The 12,929-nt window shown below is 35.5% G+C and overlaps 1 protein-coding gene across 1 annotated transcript in view; it reads right to left on the bottom strand.

Moving 5' to 3' along the window:
- Positions 1-215: 215 nt before the first annotated feature.
- LOC145695071 (putative methylmalonate-semialdehyde/malonate-semialdehyde dehydrogenase [acylating], mitochondrial) overlaps positions 216-12,929 on the bottom strand; it is a 54,394-nt gene continuing 41,680 nt past the window's right edge. The window contains exon 11 of the mRNA XM_081771917.1: positions 216-2,683. Coding sequence (XP_081628043.1) covers positions 2,582-2,683 — 102 coding nt within the window. The 3' untranslated portion in view covers positions 216-2,581. The remainder of the gene's footprint in view (positions 2,684-12,929) is intronic.

Genomic DNA, 12,929 nt, shown 5'->3' with positions numbered 1-12,929 from the left:
TTAACGCATTTCAAAAATAACAACGGCAAAATTAGAATATATATATATATATATATATATATATATATATATATATATATATATATATATATATATATATATATATATATATATATATATATATATATATTCAAAACATCCAACTATGTATACGGATATATGTATTCACAAATGTTTTAGCACTGAACACAGCAATAGCTTTGTCAGGATGTGTCAGCATATAAAGTTATACCACAACAATTTTTCTTCATCTACGCTAACGTATTATACTAGTTTGCAAGTCTACTATTCATGCACATGATCCAAATTACAATCCAACTAATTTAATGTCCCCTTCACCTAAGATTTCTAGTCTTTATTATATTACTATTATTGTTATTATTATTGTTCACTAAAATTAAATACATTATGCTCAAAGAAAGAAAAAGAAACTTTGTACATATTTCAGATCTATTGAATTAAATTCTCAATATCTGTTTCTAGTTAATTACGAACCAAACTATTCCCATTCATTGAATTTACATCTTCTGCGAATAATTATTCCTTTTAGATATATGTCAGGGTAACAGTTTTATTTGACAAACACTTTGTGGCGAAAGTAGCAGCGGGGAAATTTAACTTCCTGCATAAGGTCAGTGATAAAATTTGAAGAAATCCTGAACACATAACAGTGAACCCACATCTTATGATGTGCGAACTGCTAGATACACAAATAACTATAATAAAGTATACGGACTTTATTCTATTGAGTGAAGAAGGTCGCTATAATTCAGTTAAAGACATCAGCGACTTTTAATCTTGTGATATTTATTTATGTATATAAATAATAGAACAATATATATATATATATCATACACATATTCTAATTTTTTTAAAGATATTATATCTTAGATCGCTTGAAGATATTTAATCCTTAAAATAATATTGTAAATTGACATTTGAGAACACTGAAACTGACCATGCAATCCTGAAAATATCTTCATTTCGTACTTTCTTTCAACTTTCAAAAGATCTCGATTTATAGAAATCGCTGATAGCATAAGGTATTTCTGGGATTTCATCAATACTTAAAACGCATTAAGCTGGAAATTCATTAAAACAGGAGGCACTGTCATGATTTGTTGCATTTTAAATGTACCTTGATATTTCAAACATATTTATTTATTTATTTAGATCAGAAATGCAGATGAAATTCGATTGATAATGTAAGTAGATTATAAAATAACACACATCAAAAATGAGAAACATTACTTTGCAATCGTTTGTTAGTTTATAATGCCTTCAGAAATAGTTCTATGAACTGTTGAGATTAATTTACCTACTCAGTTTTCTAGCTATGTATACTTTTAATTTTTTCATCACCGTATTTATCAATCAATTACACAACCCACAGAAATAAAATAAATTTTCATATCTCTCCATACATCTACAACTTGTCTCACTACTGACAAAATGATTCTTAACTTACATGAAAACAGATATATAAGAAATAGATGTATTTGATTATATAAATTTATAAAATGGAAGCCCTCATAGTTGAGCAAATTACGATATTACTATAAATATAAAATAATATATAGTTATATACAAAAATAAACAGAGGTGTTTACATACTCGACTGGTAGTGAAAAGCACATTATTACAGCATTTGATTAGTTTCTTACAACAATTATTCTCTATTTTCGTACTTCATCACTTAAAAGCAATTGTAATGTTGCATATCACCAGGTTTACAATTGAAAAATTAATATAGATAGTGTTAATGAACATCATGTCATAAATTTAGGTGGTGATTTTTTTTTTCTTTTTAAATGAAAGAAGAAAGTTCTATTAATAAACATGGTTCTGAAAACACTTTTCAGAGTTATATGCTGCCGAAAATGCAAGACTTATGTTTTAAAACGGTTTGGCTTGAAAATCATACGATCTAAAACAAGCGGTTTAAGGAATTACACACAGGAACTAGTATGCCTTCTATCTAAATAACAGTGTTTCATAATTCCTCGTTACCGGCGTAACGAATTACATAAGGTACGTTGGGGAACGGGTATATATTTTTAAGTACTAATTGAGTACTACTTGCATGGTGTGAAATATGGATATTTAGATAGAGCGTATACAAGTTCCTGTGTAATTCTTTGAACCATTTGCGACAGGACCTATAATTTTCTGACCAGGGTGTTCCGGAAGGTGATGCTTCGCATTTTTGATGGATTATAACTCTGAAAGGAAGTGTTTTCCTATCCATGCTTATTAAGAACGCTTTTCTTCCATTTAATATAAGGAATTGCCTCCTAAATTTACGATGCGGTGTTTATTATGAAGTACACTTATATATATATATAGTAGGACCAAGGAATTCTGAAATAAGACTGATAACAATATCACGTAACTCCGCATTCTAACACGACGCCCACCATGGTGATTTTCAGCTTTTCCTCTGTTCCTTAATTGTATACATACTTAGATCAGCCTTTGCCTCCATCGGCTTTCTCTTAATCAGAATATATATACACTGTTTACAAAACTTTTCATGTCTTTCCTGATTCGCTTTCAATTCAATTCTTGAAATTTATCCTCTTTACTGCATCACAGGCATTGCTACAGCTGCTTTCGTATGTGTTACATCAGTTTCTCGCCACAGTTGAGTAACTGTCTTTGTCTGTGTATAGAAGTTAAAACCCTGAAACAAAATATAATATTGCCAATTAATAGATGAAATCCTGGGGGTGCAAAGTTAACAATAACATGATTATACATATACTATTTATCAATTCTCTCTCTCCAAGTTGGCTTTCATCACGCAATACCAGCAAGTTCTATGTTCTCTCCAAAACACACGCGGTAATCTTTGACAACGAAGAAGCACCTAAACTGAGTAGTATTTCACAATTAGTATTTAGCAATTGCGCTTAATATAATGATAGAAAGTAATGATATATTTTTAAGAATACCAGAAACAGAAGACCAAGAAATACAAAATATAGATGACTTCATGAAAACAAAGTAAGGGATGCCATTCATGATGAATACTAAATATGTTTACATTTTAAGTGACACAATACTAAAGTGAGTAAGAAATTATAGCTTATCCGTTTACACTTAAGCAATTACAACAATTGAGAAGCACTTTGTTCTTCACTATTTCACAATAAACAACTTAAGGTACTTAAACATTGTAAGACCTCTCAATGATACGATAGGATGCATATCAATTAAGCAGAAAAAAATGCTCACTCAAGTACCCATATAACAATGCGAAGTATATGTTTCAACAACTAATTGTCGTCATCCTTAGTCCGCGTGTCTTATGAAATCAAGGTGCTTATAAAAGTACATATTCTGATTAGTTTCCTCCATTGTAGAAATAGTGTTAATGGATCTTAAATTATTGCTATTAAAGGTGAAAAAATCTCTGTAAATTATACATATATCTGTATAATGCAAGCTTGTTAATACCACTTCACTGGGTATGAGAAAATGGTACGGACAGGATTGCCAGGAATTTTATATTTTCACTTTTCCTGACTTTTCCAGGTTTTCCAGGTTTGTAGAGCACATGATCCATTGAATTTCTTGTGTTTCTAGCGTATACTTTAGCCTCTAAGATTAGGAAATCTTGCTTAGCTAAAGTTGTATAAAAATACACAGAAAGGCTTACCACAACATTCACTCTCTGACTTTCCGTGTATTTTTTATATATTCTTTATATAAGCAAAAAAATTACGAACAGAAATTATATGATATATTTTGATGACAATAAACAGGAATTAGGATACAACATACTGTAACTAACAAACAGTTGTGACAAGTTTTCATTGCGTTACGGAAAATATCTTTTCAAGGGGACAATTTTCACGTTGATAGCTTCTGTTTCCAGATCAGCTTCCTCTCTAGTATAGTAATTTGATTAGCGATGCGTTTACCCTCACGTTTTCTCAATTCAACTGCATTTTCTTCGGCACACTTTTTCTTCATCGTTTCCTCATCCCGCTTCCATGAAACACGAACAGATTGAAGCATTTTTCCATTTATTTCCATCGCACTAGTTCCCACAGAGCATTTTACACAATCATATAATTATCTCAATGCCACTATGGAATCTTCACAAAGGTTTCCACCATCATGTCCTTATTAATTGAACAACCAGTTTCAACACTCACATTTCTGTGAGAAAAAAATAAGCAAAATTTTCATTACCTTCCACATAATCTTCGAATTCTTCGTTAGTAAATTGTGATAAAAAGTGTCCAGTCGATCTGTTTCAGGATTCAAACTTTTACACTTATCCTTCAATTCATTCTGTAATTTAGAACACATTTTACTGTACTGATGTTTTGCTTCTTCCGCAGTTCGTGGCGGAATGCCATTTTTCTCATATAGTTCTTGCAAAACATACTTCATACGACTTTCACACAAATTCCCATTTGCATGAATCTCTCTTGGAATGAGACAAGAAATATTGCGCATAAACCTGTATTTCATTGGACATTAGTCAAGGATCTTCCTCCACATTGATACCAAAAATTTTCTACATTCCACTACAAATTCAAGTTTTAGTCTTTCACTAGTTTTTCATGATTTAAAAACTAATGCCTTTGCAACAAATCCTATGGAAAAGCAAGAGCAAGTTTATTTTCATCAGATATTTGTACTTCTAACAGCTTCAAGGTCGTGTTCGCTTCTATTAAGTGTTCACTTTTCATAAACCTCCTCATAAGGCGACGAATCAAATGTTCACATTATGTAGATAAAAAGAGCGCTAGTGGCTTTGACGATTGAAATTTAATCAGGAAAGGTTCAACATCAGCAGATACAGGATAACAAAAAAGGAAATCTAGGCAGGGTTAGTGGATCATCAACTGCTTTCTGAACAATTCCATCTTCCAAATATTTTGGAAGAGACTTCTTAAATTGTTCCAATACTTCTTGATATGCCGTAGTAAGTCAATATCACACTAAGCAATTTCACATTCTCCACCTACGCGCCAACTACAGAATTTCTTGGGGAATTTATTAATGCCTGTACACGATATGAAATCTGCCTGACGTGCAGGGCTATTATTGAAAGGACCGTGTAAGCGTTTCAAGACTTTATTAATATTCCAGCCAACATCATCATGTCTAACTTGAAGTGATCTATAACCGTCACCAGGTTATATAAATAATTTTTATGCACTCTCTGTATATTGTGGAAAGACAGAAGTCATTCTTCAATTTATACTTTATTTTTGTGACGCAAATAATTTCTTTTCTTCGGTGGGAATTGCTAACAATTCAATTTCTTTCCCACGAATCAAGAACAAAAGAGTCTTTCATCGTTCATTCATACATATATCTGATTTTTTTTTTCACCGTGAGAGAATTTTAGTGAGTCACAAAGACCACATTCATTATCTGAACTATACGTATGATAATTGTATTTCTATTGGATCTCATAAGGGAGAGTCACGCAGTGGCTCCGCTGAGATCCGAACGAGATAATTGTGTTTGCATTTGATACGTAATAACTAGACGAATCACAAAATTATACGTGCCACCGGGCGGAATATCGTGAGTTACAACATATTTTGTAATGTAAAAACTACAAAAAAATTACCTGGCAGAATAGTTTGAACCGAGTCATTTGTTCGGAAACGGTTTCTTAAGTGGAAAATTCTGCTAACACAAATCCCATCATTTTAAAGGACAAACTTTTTGGGGTAAAAAAAAAACTTTGCCCCAGGGTCCCAGACGGGGTCCAACTCAAAATTTTCAAACGACAAGGCGGTTAAGTAAGCTGTTGGAAAATGAAAGAAAATGGAGCAAGTCTCGACTCTACGACAAGCCTGTGCAAAATGGCGGCCGGTCAAAATGTAAACAAAAACTTAATTGAAAATCCATGGTCACCTTATAAAGCGGAAACGGTGAGACAAATGTGAAAATAAGAAAGGGAGTGTGGCATTATTTTCGAAGTACAACGATTTAAGTTAAAAAGTCTTGCCCCAGGGTCCCCATAGAGTCCCAGGTGGGGTCCAACTAAAAAGTTTCAAATGGCAAGAGAGGTTAAGTAACACATCGTTTGAAAGCTCTTGTTAAATGAAAGTAGCTGGAGCAAGTCTCGACTTTCTACGACAACCCTGTCCAAAATTGCGGCGGCTCAAAATGTAACCAAAAGCTTAATTGAAAATCTATGGACGCCTTGAATCCAATATGGCCGTTTAAAACCTATATCATTCATAACAGTACAAATCTAAATCTCTATTTTTGCCTATTATATATTTAGAAACAATAGGAAGACTAAAGAACAATTGAATTTCGATTTACTTCAATTATTATTTCATTCGGTACGAACACATATATGTTTAGTTCTTCATGCACGTTCGTCACGGTTCTCTCGACATTATTTACTTGAATATAACGAATATGCGATGAACATATAACTCTGACTTCCTACTCATACTGCTAAACAAAAGTTGAATAACTTCGGGTATTTTTTTTTTTTTTTTTTTTTCTAATTTTGTCATGCGCCAGTCAGGTTGGGGACTCAATTGTAACGTATTCGTGATGGTTACATTTGTATGTCATTTGTTGGTTTGATCGCAATATGTCAATACCAAATATACAAAAAAACATTCATTTACAAGATTGGCGAGCAGTACCAAACCACGTGTAAGTCATTTCAGTACATCGAGCTGCGTCAAAATTTGTCGGTTTGGTCACAGTATTCCAAGAAATAGCATATTTATATACAAACTCATTTTTCACATTGGCAGCCATATTCGATCACAGATGATACTCTTTGATCTTTTGTGGATATCTATTATTAACCATAAACGTAAATACTACATTTCGCTTCTCCACCACCAGTGATTTGAGCTGGAAACGCGTTCGATACATAGTGCAGTTTTTTGAACTCAAGATGTTGCTTTTTTGAACATTTCGCATATTTTCGTCACCTACTAATCAACATTAATGCCAAATTTGGTTTTCTTAGCTTCAGCAGTTTGATATGCCTATCCTTTCGATATAGGTTTTAAGCGGCCATCTTGGATTCAAGGTGGCCATATATTTTCAATTAAGCTTTTGTTTACATTTTGAGCCGCCGCAGTTTTGGACAGGGTTGTCGTAGAAAGTCGAGACATGCTCCATCTACTCTTATTTAACGAGAGCTTTCAAATGATGTGCTGCTTAACTCCTCTTGCCATTTGAAATTTTTTAGTTGGACCCTACCTGGAACAAGACGTTTTCACTTAAATCGTTGTACTTTGAAAATAATGCCACACTTCCTTTCCTGTTTTCACATTTGTCTCACCGTTTCCGATTTATAGGAATGGCCATGGACTTTTCAATTAAGTTTTTGTTTACATTTTGCACAGGGTTGTTGTAGAGAGTCGAGACTTGCTCCATTTTCTTTCATTTTATAACAGCTTTCAAACGATGTACCACTTAATCCCCCCTGCCATTTGAAAATTTTGAGTTGGACCCCGTCTGGGACCCTGGGGCAAAGTTTTTTTTTTACCCCAAAAAGTTTGTCCTTTAAAATGATGGGATTTGTGTTAGCAGAATTTTCCACTTAAGAAACCGTTTCCGAACAAATGACTCGGTTCAAACTATTCTGCCAGGTAATTTTTTTGTAGTTTTTACATTACAAAATATGTTGTAACTCACGATATTCCGCCCGGTGGCACGTATAATTTTGTGATTCATCTAGTTATAACATATCAAATGCAAACACAATTTTCTCGTTCGGATCTCAGCGGAGCCACTGCGTGACCCTGTGTTTCTTCCTTACTCATTAATATGCAATGACTACGTTCTATAGTTAGTTGGAACTGAATTAAGTGCTTTCTTTAATTATTTATGGAAGTACTGCGGGAGGCCAGAGCAGACCAGACCAGGTGTTGGAACGACTCACCGGTGACAACCATATCGTTCAGCCACTTTTTATCTCCACGCTCGAACTACCCATCCCTCCTTACACATTGTGGCCAGTGAAATGTGAAATAACGCAAATTCTTTTAATATTTAATTTGCATATCCATGCAGGTGGCTTAACCTGTTTACATTTTAAAATGGACTGTCAACATTGACCAGTTGGTCAACCCGGCTTACACCTACAGTACCTGGACTCTAGGAGTTTTTCTTCGCGTTATCAAGATAGCGAACACGTTCGTTTAAGTCGCAACAGAATTAAGTAAAGGGGCATACGTCTCATAGTTGACCAAAGACTTGTCCAACGGCTAGCATCCCTTTAATCAAGTCCCGGGTCCGCAGACCCTATGCGTACAAGTAGTAAATGGGCTTACCAATGTCCTAATTTACATAGTGCGACTGTCTGCGTTTATCATGCTCTCGCAGCAGCCAGGAACTTATGTCGTGGGATTACTTTACTGTTACCCCACAGAAAAGGTAACGTGCATTAGTGAGAAAAGTGTTTATGGTGAACCCCCAAATATAATCTTTCATTCATCTATATACGTGATACAAAGGGCTGTTATCTCGCGAAATGTGAAGACTAATTTTGTTTGTGGAAATAGTCAAGTGCCTATATTTATATCAGTGTTTAGTGTTGTGATATATATAGTGGCGGATCCAAGGGGGCTATAGCCCCCCTTGACGCTCAGGTATACACTGAATAAAATGGGTTTCAATCCTACTTTACACTGGATAAAGCGGCAAATCATGGTTTATCCCCTCCCTTGATCACATCCTGGATCCGCCACTGTATATATATATATATATATATATATATATATATATATATATATATATATATATATATATATATATCGGGTGTTGCAAAATAAGTGTTACAACTCTTGGGAGGTGACTCCTGCCACTGAGACAAGAAAAAAAGTTCTCTTCAACTTTCTGCTATCGGACATAGTTTCAGATCTACAAGGTGCCGAAAGCGTGGGAAAATGACTTTCGGACGCCAATAGTTCGGAAACTATCCAACATAAAAAGGGCGGGTAAAAAATTCACTGAAGAAGTCATACCTGCTCTATTGAATTTTGCATGTTTCACAATCCTACCATCCACGCGCAAGGGATTCCCCAAAGGAACGTAGGGAGTCCCGGATAATCTGCCAAATGAAACTTGGTCTAAATGGATATGAAATGATAGGCTTTCTACCAGGTAACAATAATTCGTTTGTCTTAAGTCGATATCTGGAACAAATACAAAATGGCGGACACCTTTATGCCCGTTGTGTGTGGTTGCATAGTCGCCAGGTACGGATGCTGGCCAACAGTGACGTTCTGAGTATTAATTGTAACGAATTTGTACTCAAATGCTCTAGAAAGACATCTGGAGTGTCGGTGGAGCATAACAGATGAAGCAAGGTGATTCACATGTGCGGAAACACTTAACGAAAAATGCCCAGAAATGCACTCATACTCAGTAAACGCGAGTTCAAAGCGTCGGAAATGCAAGAATTAGCGTCAAGAACATGAAAGCCATTGCCAATTCACCAATAATATTCGTTCAAACCGATGCAATATGATGTGCACGGTTGCATACCAATAAGGATGCAACAACTGAGGCCAAGTTCAAATTGTGCAATGGACTCATAAGAAACTGGGTAAACTAAATGAATGTCACTAGTGGGATGGCATGATCGATATTGAAATGTGGCTAATGTGTGTGTTGATATCAACATGTAGCTAATGAACAAATGTCAAAATGTCCCACTACTGCCGGGACATCGTCGCACGTGCGAAAAATAGGAAAATAACTACTCGGGTCTTGAATCTGAGGCCGTGGGCTCCCAGTAGGATTAGAAACTGCGACCACGCGAGCAAAAGCGAGCGCTCTAGCCCTGAGGTTCGAAGGAGCCTCACTTTCTCTGTATTTGTTTCTTTGAGGAGTACCCACTTTGTTTGGCAAGCCCTCTTGTACAGCCTCCCGACATACTTGTGTTTTTCATTTTGTTACTCCTACTGCACAGTTGTAAACAATCAGAGCTTTAAGACGTTTCTTCCTATTTCTCATGTCGTTTTGTTTTCCATATTTATGAGTTCCAGCTTGTTAAATGTGCCAAATCGGTTCATTTTCGTCTTTGTCTTGGCATGTGCACTGTGTGTAAGATACGAATTTGTGGAGGTATTTTCCTAAATTTCGAGTACGTTATATGTCTCAGAAGACGTAGGACATGATAAAAGTTTGTTATTTTCACGCTCTATCAGAATTTGAACCATGCATTAAGAGATTTCTTTTCATATGTGTCGCCTGTTGGACAATGTCCCAAACAAAGAGGGCCATTGATACAATCGTGTTCTAGTTACCTTCTACCAAAAGGTGCACCAGATGTAATAGCAGAATGTACAACGTTATTTTCCTAGTTTTCGCACGTGAGATGGTGTCCCAGCAGTAGTGGGACATGTTGACATTTGTCCATTAGCTACATGTTGATATCAACACACACATTGGCCACATTTCAATATCGATCATGCCATTCCACTAGTGACATTCATTTAGTTTACCCAGTTTCTTACTGAGTCCATTGCACAATTTGAACTTGGCCTCAGTTGTTGCATCCTTATTGGTATGCAACCGTGCACATCATATTGCATCGGTTTGAACGAATATTATTGGTGAATTGGCAATGGCTTTCATGTTCTTGACGCTAATCCTTACATTTCCGACGCTTTGAACTCGCGTTTACTGAGTATGAGTGCATTTCTGGGCATTTTTCGTTAAGTGTTTCCGCACATGTGAATCACCTTGCTTCATCTGTTATGCTCCACCGACACTCCAGATGTCTTTCTAGAGCATTTGAGTACAAATTCGTTACAATTAATACTCAGAACGTCACTGTTGGCCAGCATCCATACCTGGCGACTATGCAACCACACACAACGGGCATAAAGGTGTCCGCCATTTTGTATTTGTTCCAGATATCGACTTAAGACAAACGAATTATTGTTACCTGGTAGAAAGCCTATCATTTCATATCCATTTAGACCAAGTTTCATTTGGCAGATTATCCGGGACTCCCTACGTTCCTTTGGGGAATCCCTTGCGCGTGGATGGTAGGATTGTGAAACATGCAAAATTCAATAGAGCAGGTATGACTTCTTCAGTGAATTTTTTACCCGCCCTTTTTATGTTGGATAGTTTCCGAACTATTGGTGTCTAAAAGTCATTTTCCCACGCTTTCGGCACCTTGTAGATCTGAAACTATGTCCGATAGCAGAAAGTTGAAGAGAACTTTTTTTCTTGTCTCAGTGGCAGGAGTCACCTCCCAAGAGTTGTAACACTTATTTTGCAACACCCGATATATATAGTGCATTTAATAGATAAGCATAGTATTATTCTATTTAATGTGTTTTCGTTGCATGAGTGAATATTTTTGTGTGTCGTGGTCTGAGCGATCCGGGAAGAGTTCTGTAATTCCTCTTTGGAAATGTTATTTGATGTCTTAACCAGGTAAGTTCAGATGTGAAAGTACTCGACAATAGGGGGAAGGGGCAAATCCGAAAAGCGGTTACAGAATAAATGGCGCCCAAACAGGGACTCGAATCGAAACCGTTGGTACTCGAACAGATATGTAATACACTGACAGAAATTAATGGCGTTCTAATACATCGACTCGAATCGAGATCATTGGTGCTCGAACAGTTACCGCTATAGGACATATACCGCCAGAACAACTAATACGAGTCTTCAGGTTTCAGCCATAGCAAAAGGATGGAGGATTTCCTTCAGAAATCGACATGACCGAAGGTTTTGAGTACAAATTTTCAGGTTTCAGCCGTACCACAAGTGACGGAGGACTTTCTTCAAAAGTCGACATGGCCGATTAATTATTTGTAAGGTTTCAGCCGTCTCAAAGAATTGATACAGATTGCTCTTTTAGGAAAGAGACGTAATTTGATTTAAAAACTAACTTGAAACAGTAATAAAATAGATAAGTGAATTTCATTTTATTTTCAGCCGTTGATGACGAAGACCACTGGAAAAAAGAACTACGCATTTCTTTTAATCTTTCTTTTTGCTTCCAGGCTTTTAAATGTTAGGTGATAAACATGTATTACGTTTTTCGTTTGTTTTGATAAGGCAACTGGAATTTCCGACAATCTGTGTTTACGTCTACGAAGAATGGACAATAAAACTGATTCCTTTTTTTTTTTGTTTGTTTGTTTGTTTGTTTTGTCTCCGTCTCGTACCTCACTCATTTACATGAGTACCAGTGTTGCAAACCTTACCAATAATTGACTTTTAACTCAATGTCGTTAATCTTTAATTTTAGATGTTAAAATTTAAGATTTTTTAGTAAACATTTTACATGCGTACGGGAATCGCACTGTCCAAAAGCGATTTGAAGCCCGTGGCGTGGCTCTGCACCCTAGCTAGTGGGAAGACATTTTGGTCTTATATCTTGTTATTAAGTGTTTTAAATTTTAAAATTCATTTTCGAACACTCTTCCACTTTCCAAATCCTTAAATATATTATTCATGTGACTTACAATTATTGTTTAATTTTTTTAGAACCATTTTCACAGATACGTCGAGATGCTCAGGATAAGACACATTTTAGTTGTTAATTATTTATATTTGTACATTTGTGATTGAAATTTAACATTTGAACCTAATGCGTACAATATGAAATTTGAATATTCTAATTCATCCTAAAATTTTCTTTTTAGTGTCAATCTTAGATTTTGGTTTTCATTTTCACGTGTTTATTGTAATTTTGTTGAATTTTATTTGCGTCGTTACCCGATTTTGACCTAATATTGAACTTGAATTTCCAGGATATGGCACGATATATTTTCGAAGAGAAAAAGCTTAGAAAGGGGTTAGACTTAGGTCTAACGAGTGCTAACAGGTATTTCCTTGTTGGATATGAGTATGTGTAGGAATGTCGAGTGAAAAGCATATTCCTCGAACTCAAGTAGTAATTTTTTATTTTAGAAGGAACTATATGAACAAGTACGATGGTG

This window comes from Thermobia domestica, chromosome 9 (assembly GCF_964235325.1).
Source record: "Thermobia domestica chromosome 9, izTheDome1.hap1.1, whole genome shotgun sequence".
In the NCBI taxonomy this organism is placed as follows: domain Eukaryota; kingdom Metazoa; phylum Arthropoda; class Insecta; order Zygentoma; family Lepismatidae; genus Thermobia; species Thermobia domestica.
The sequence above is the reverse complement of the archived record's forward strand: the minus strand, read 5'-3'. Positions and strand labels throughout refer to the sequence as shown.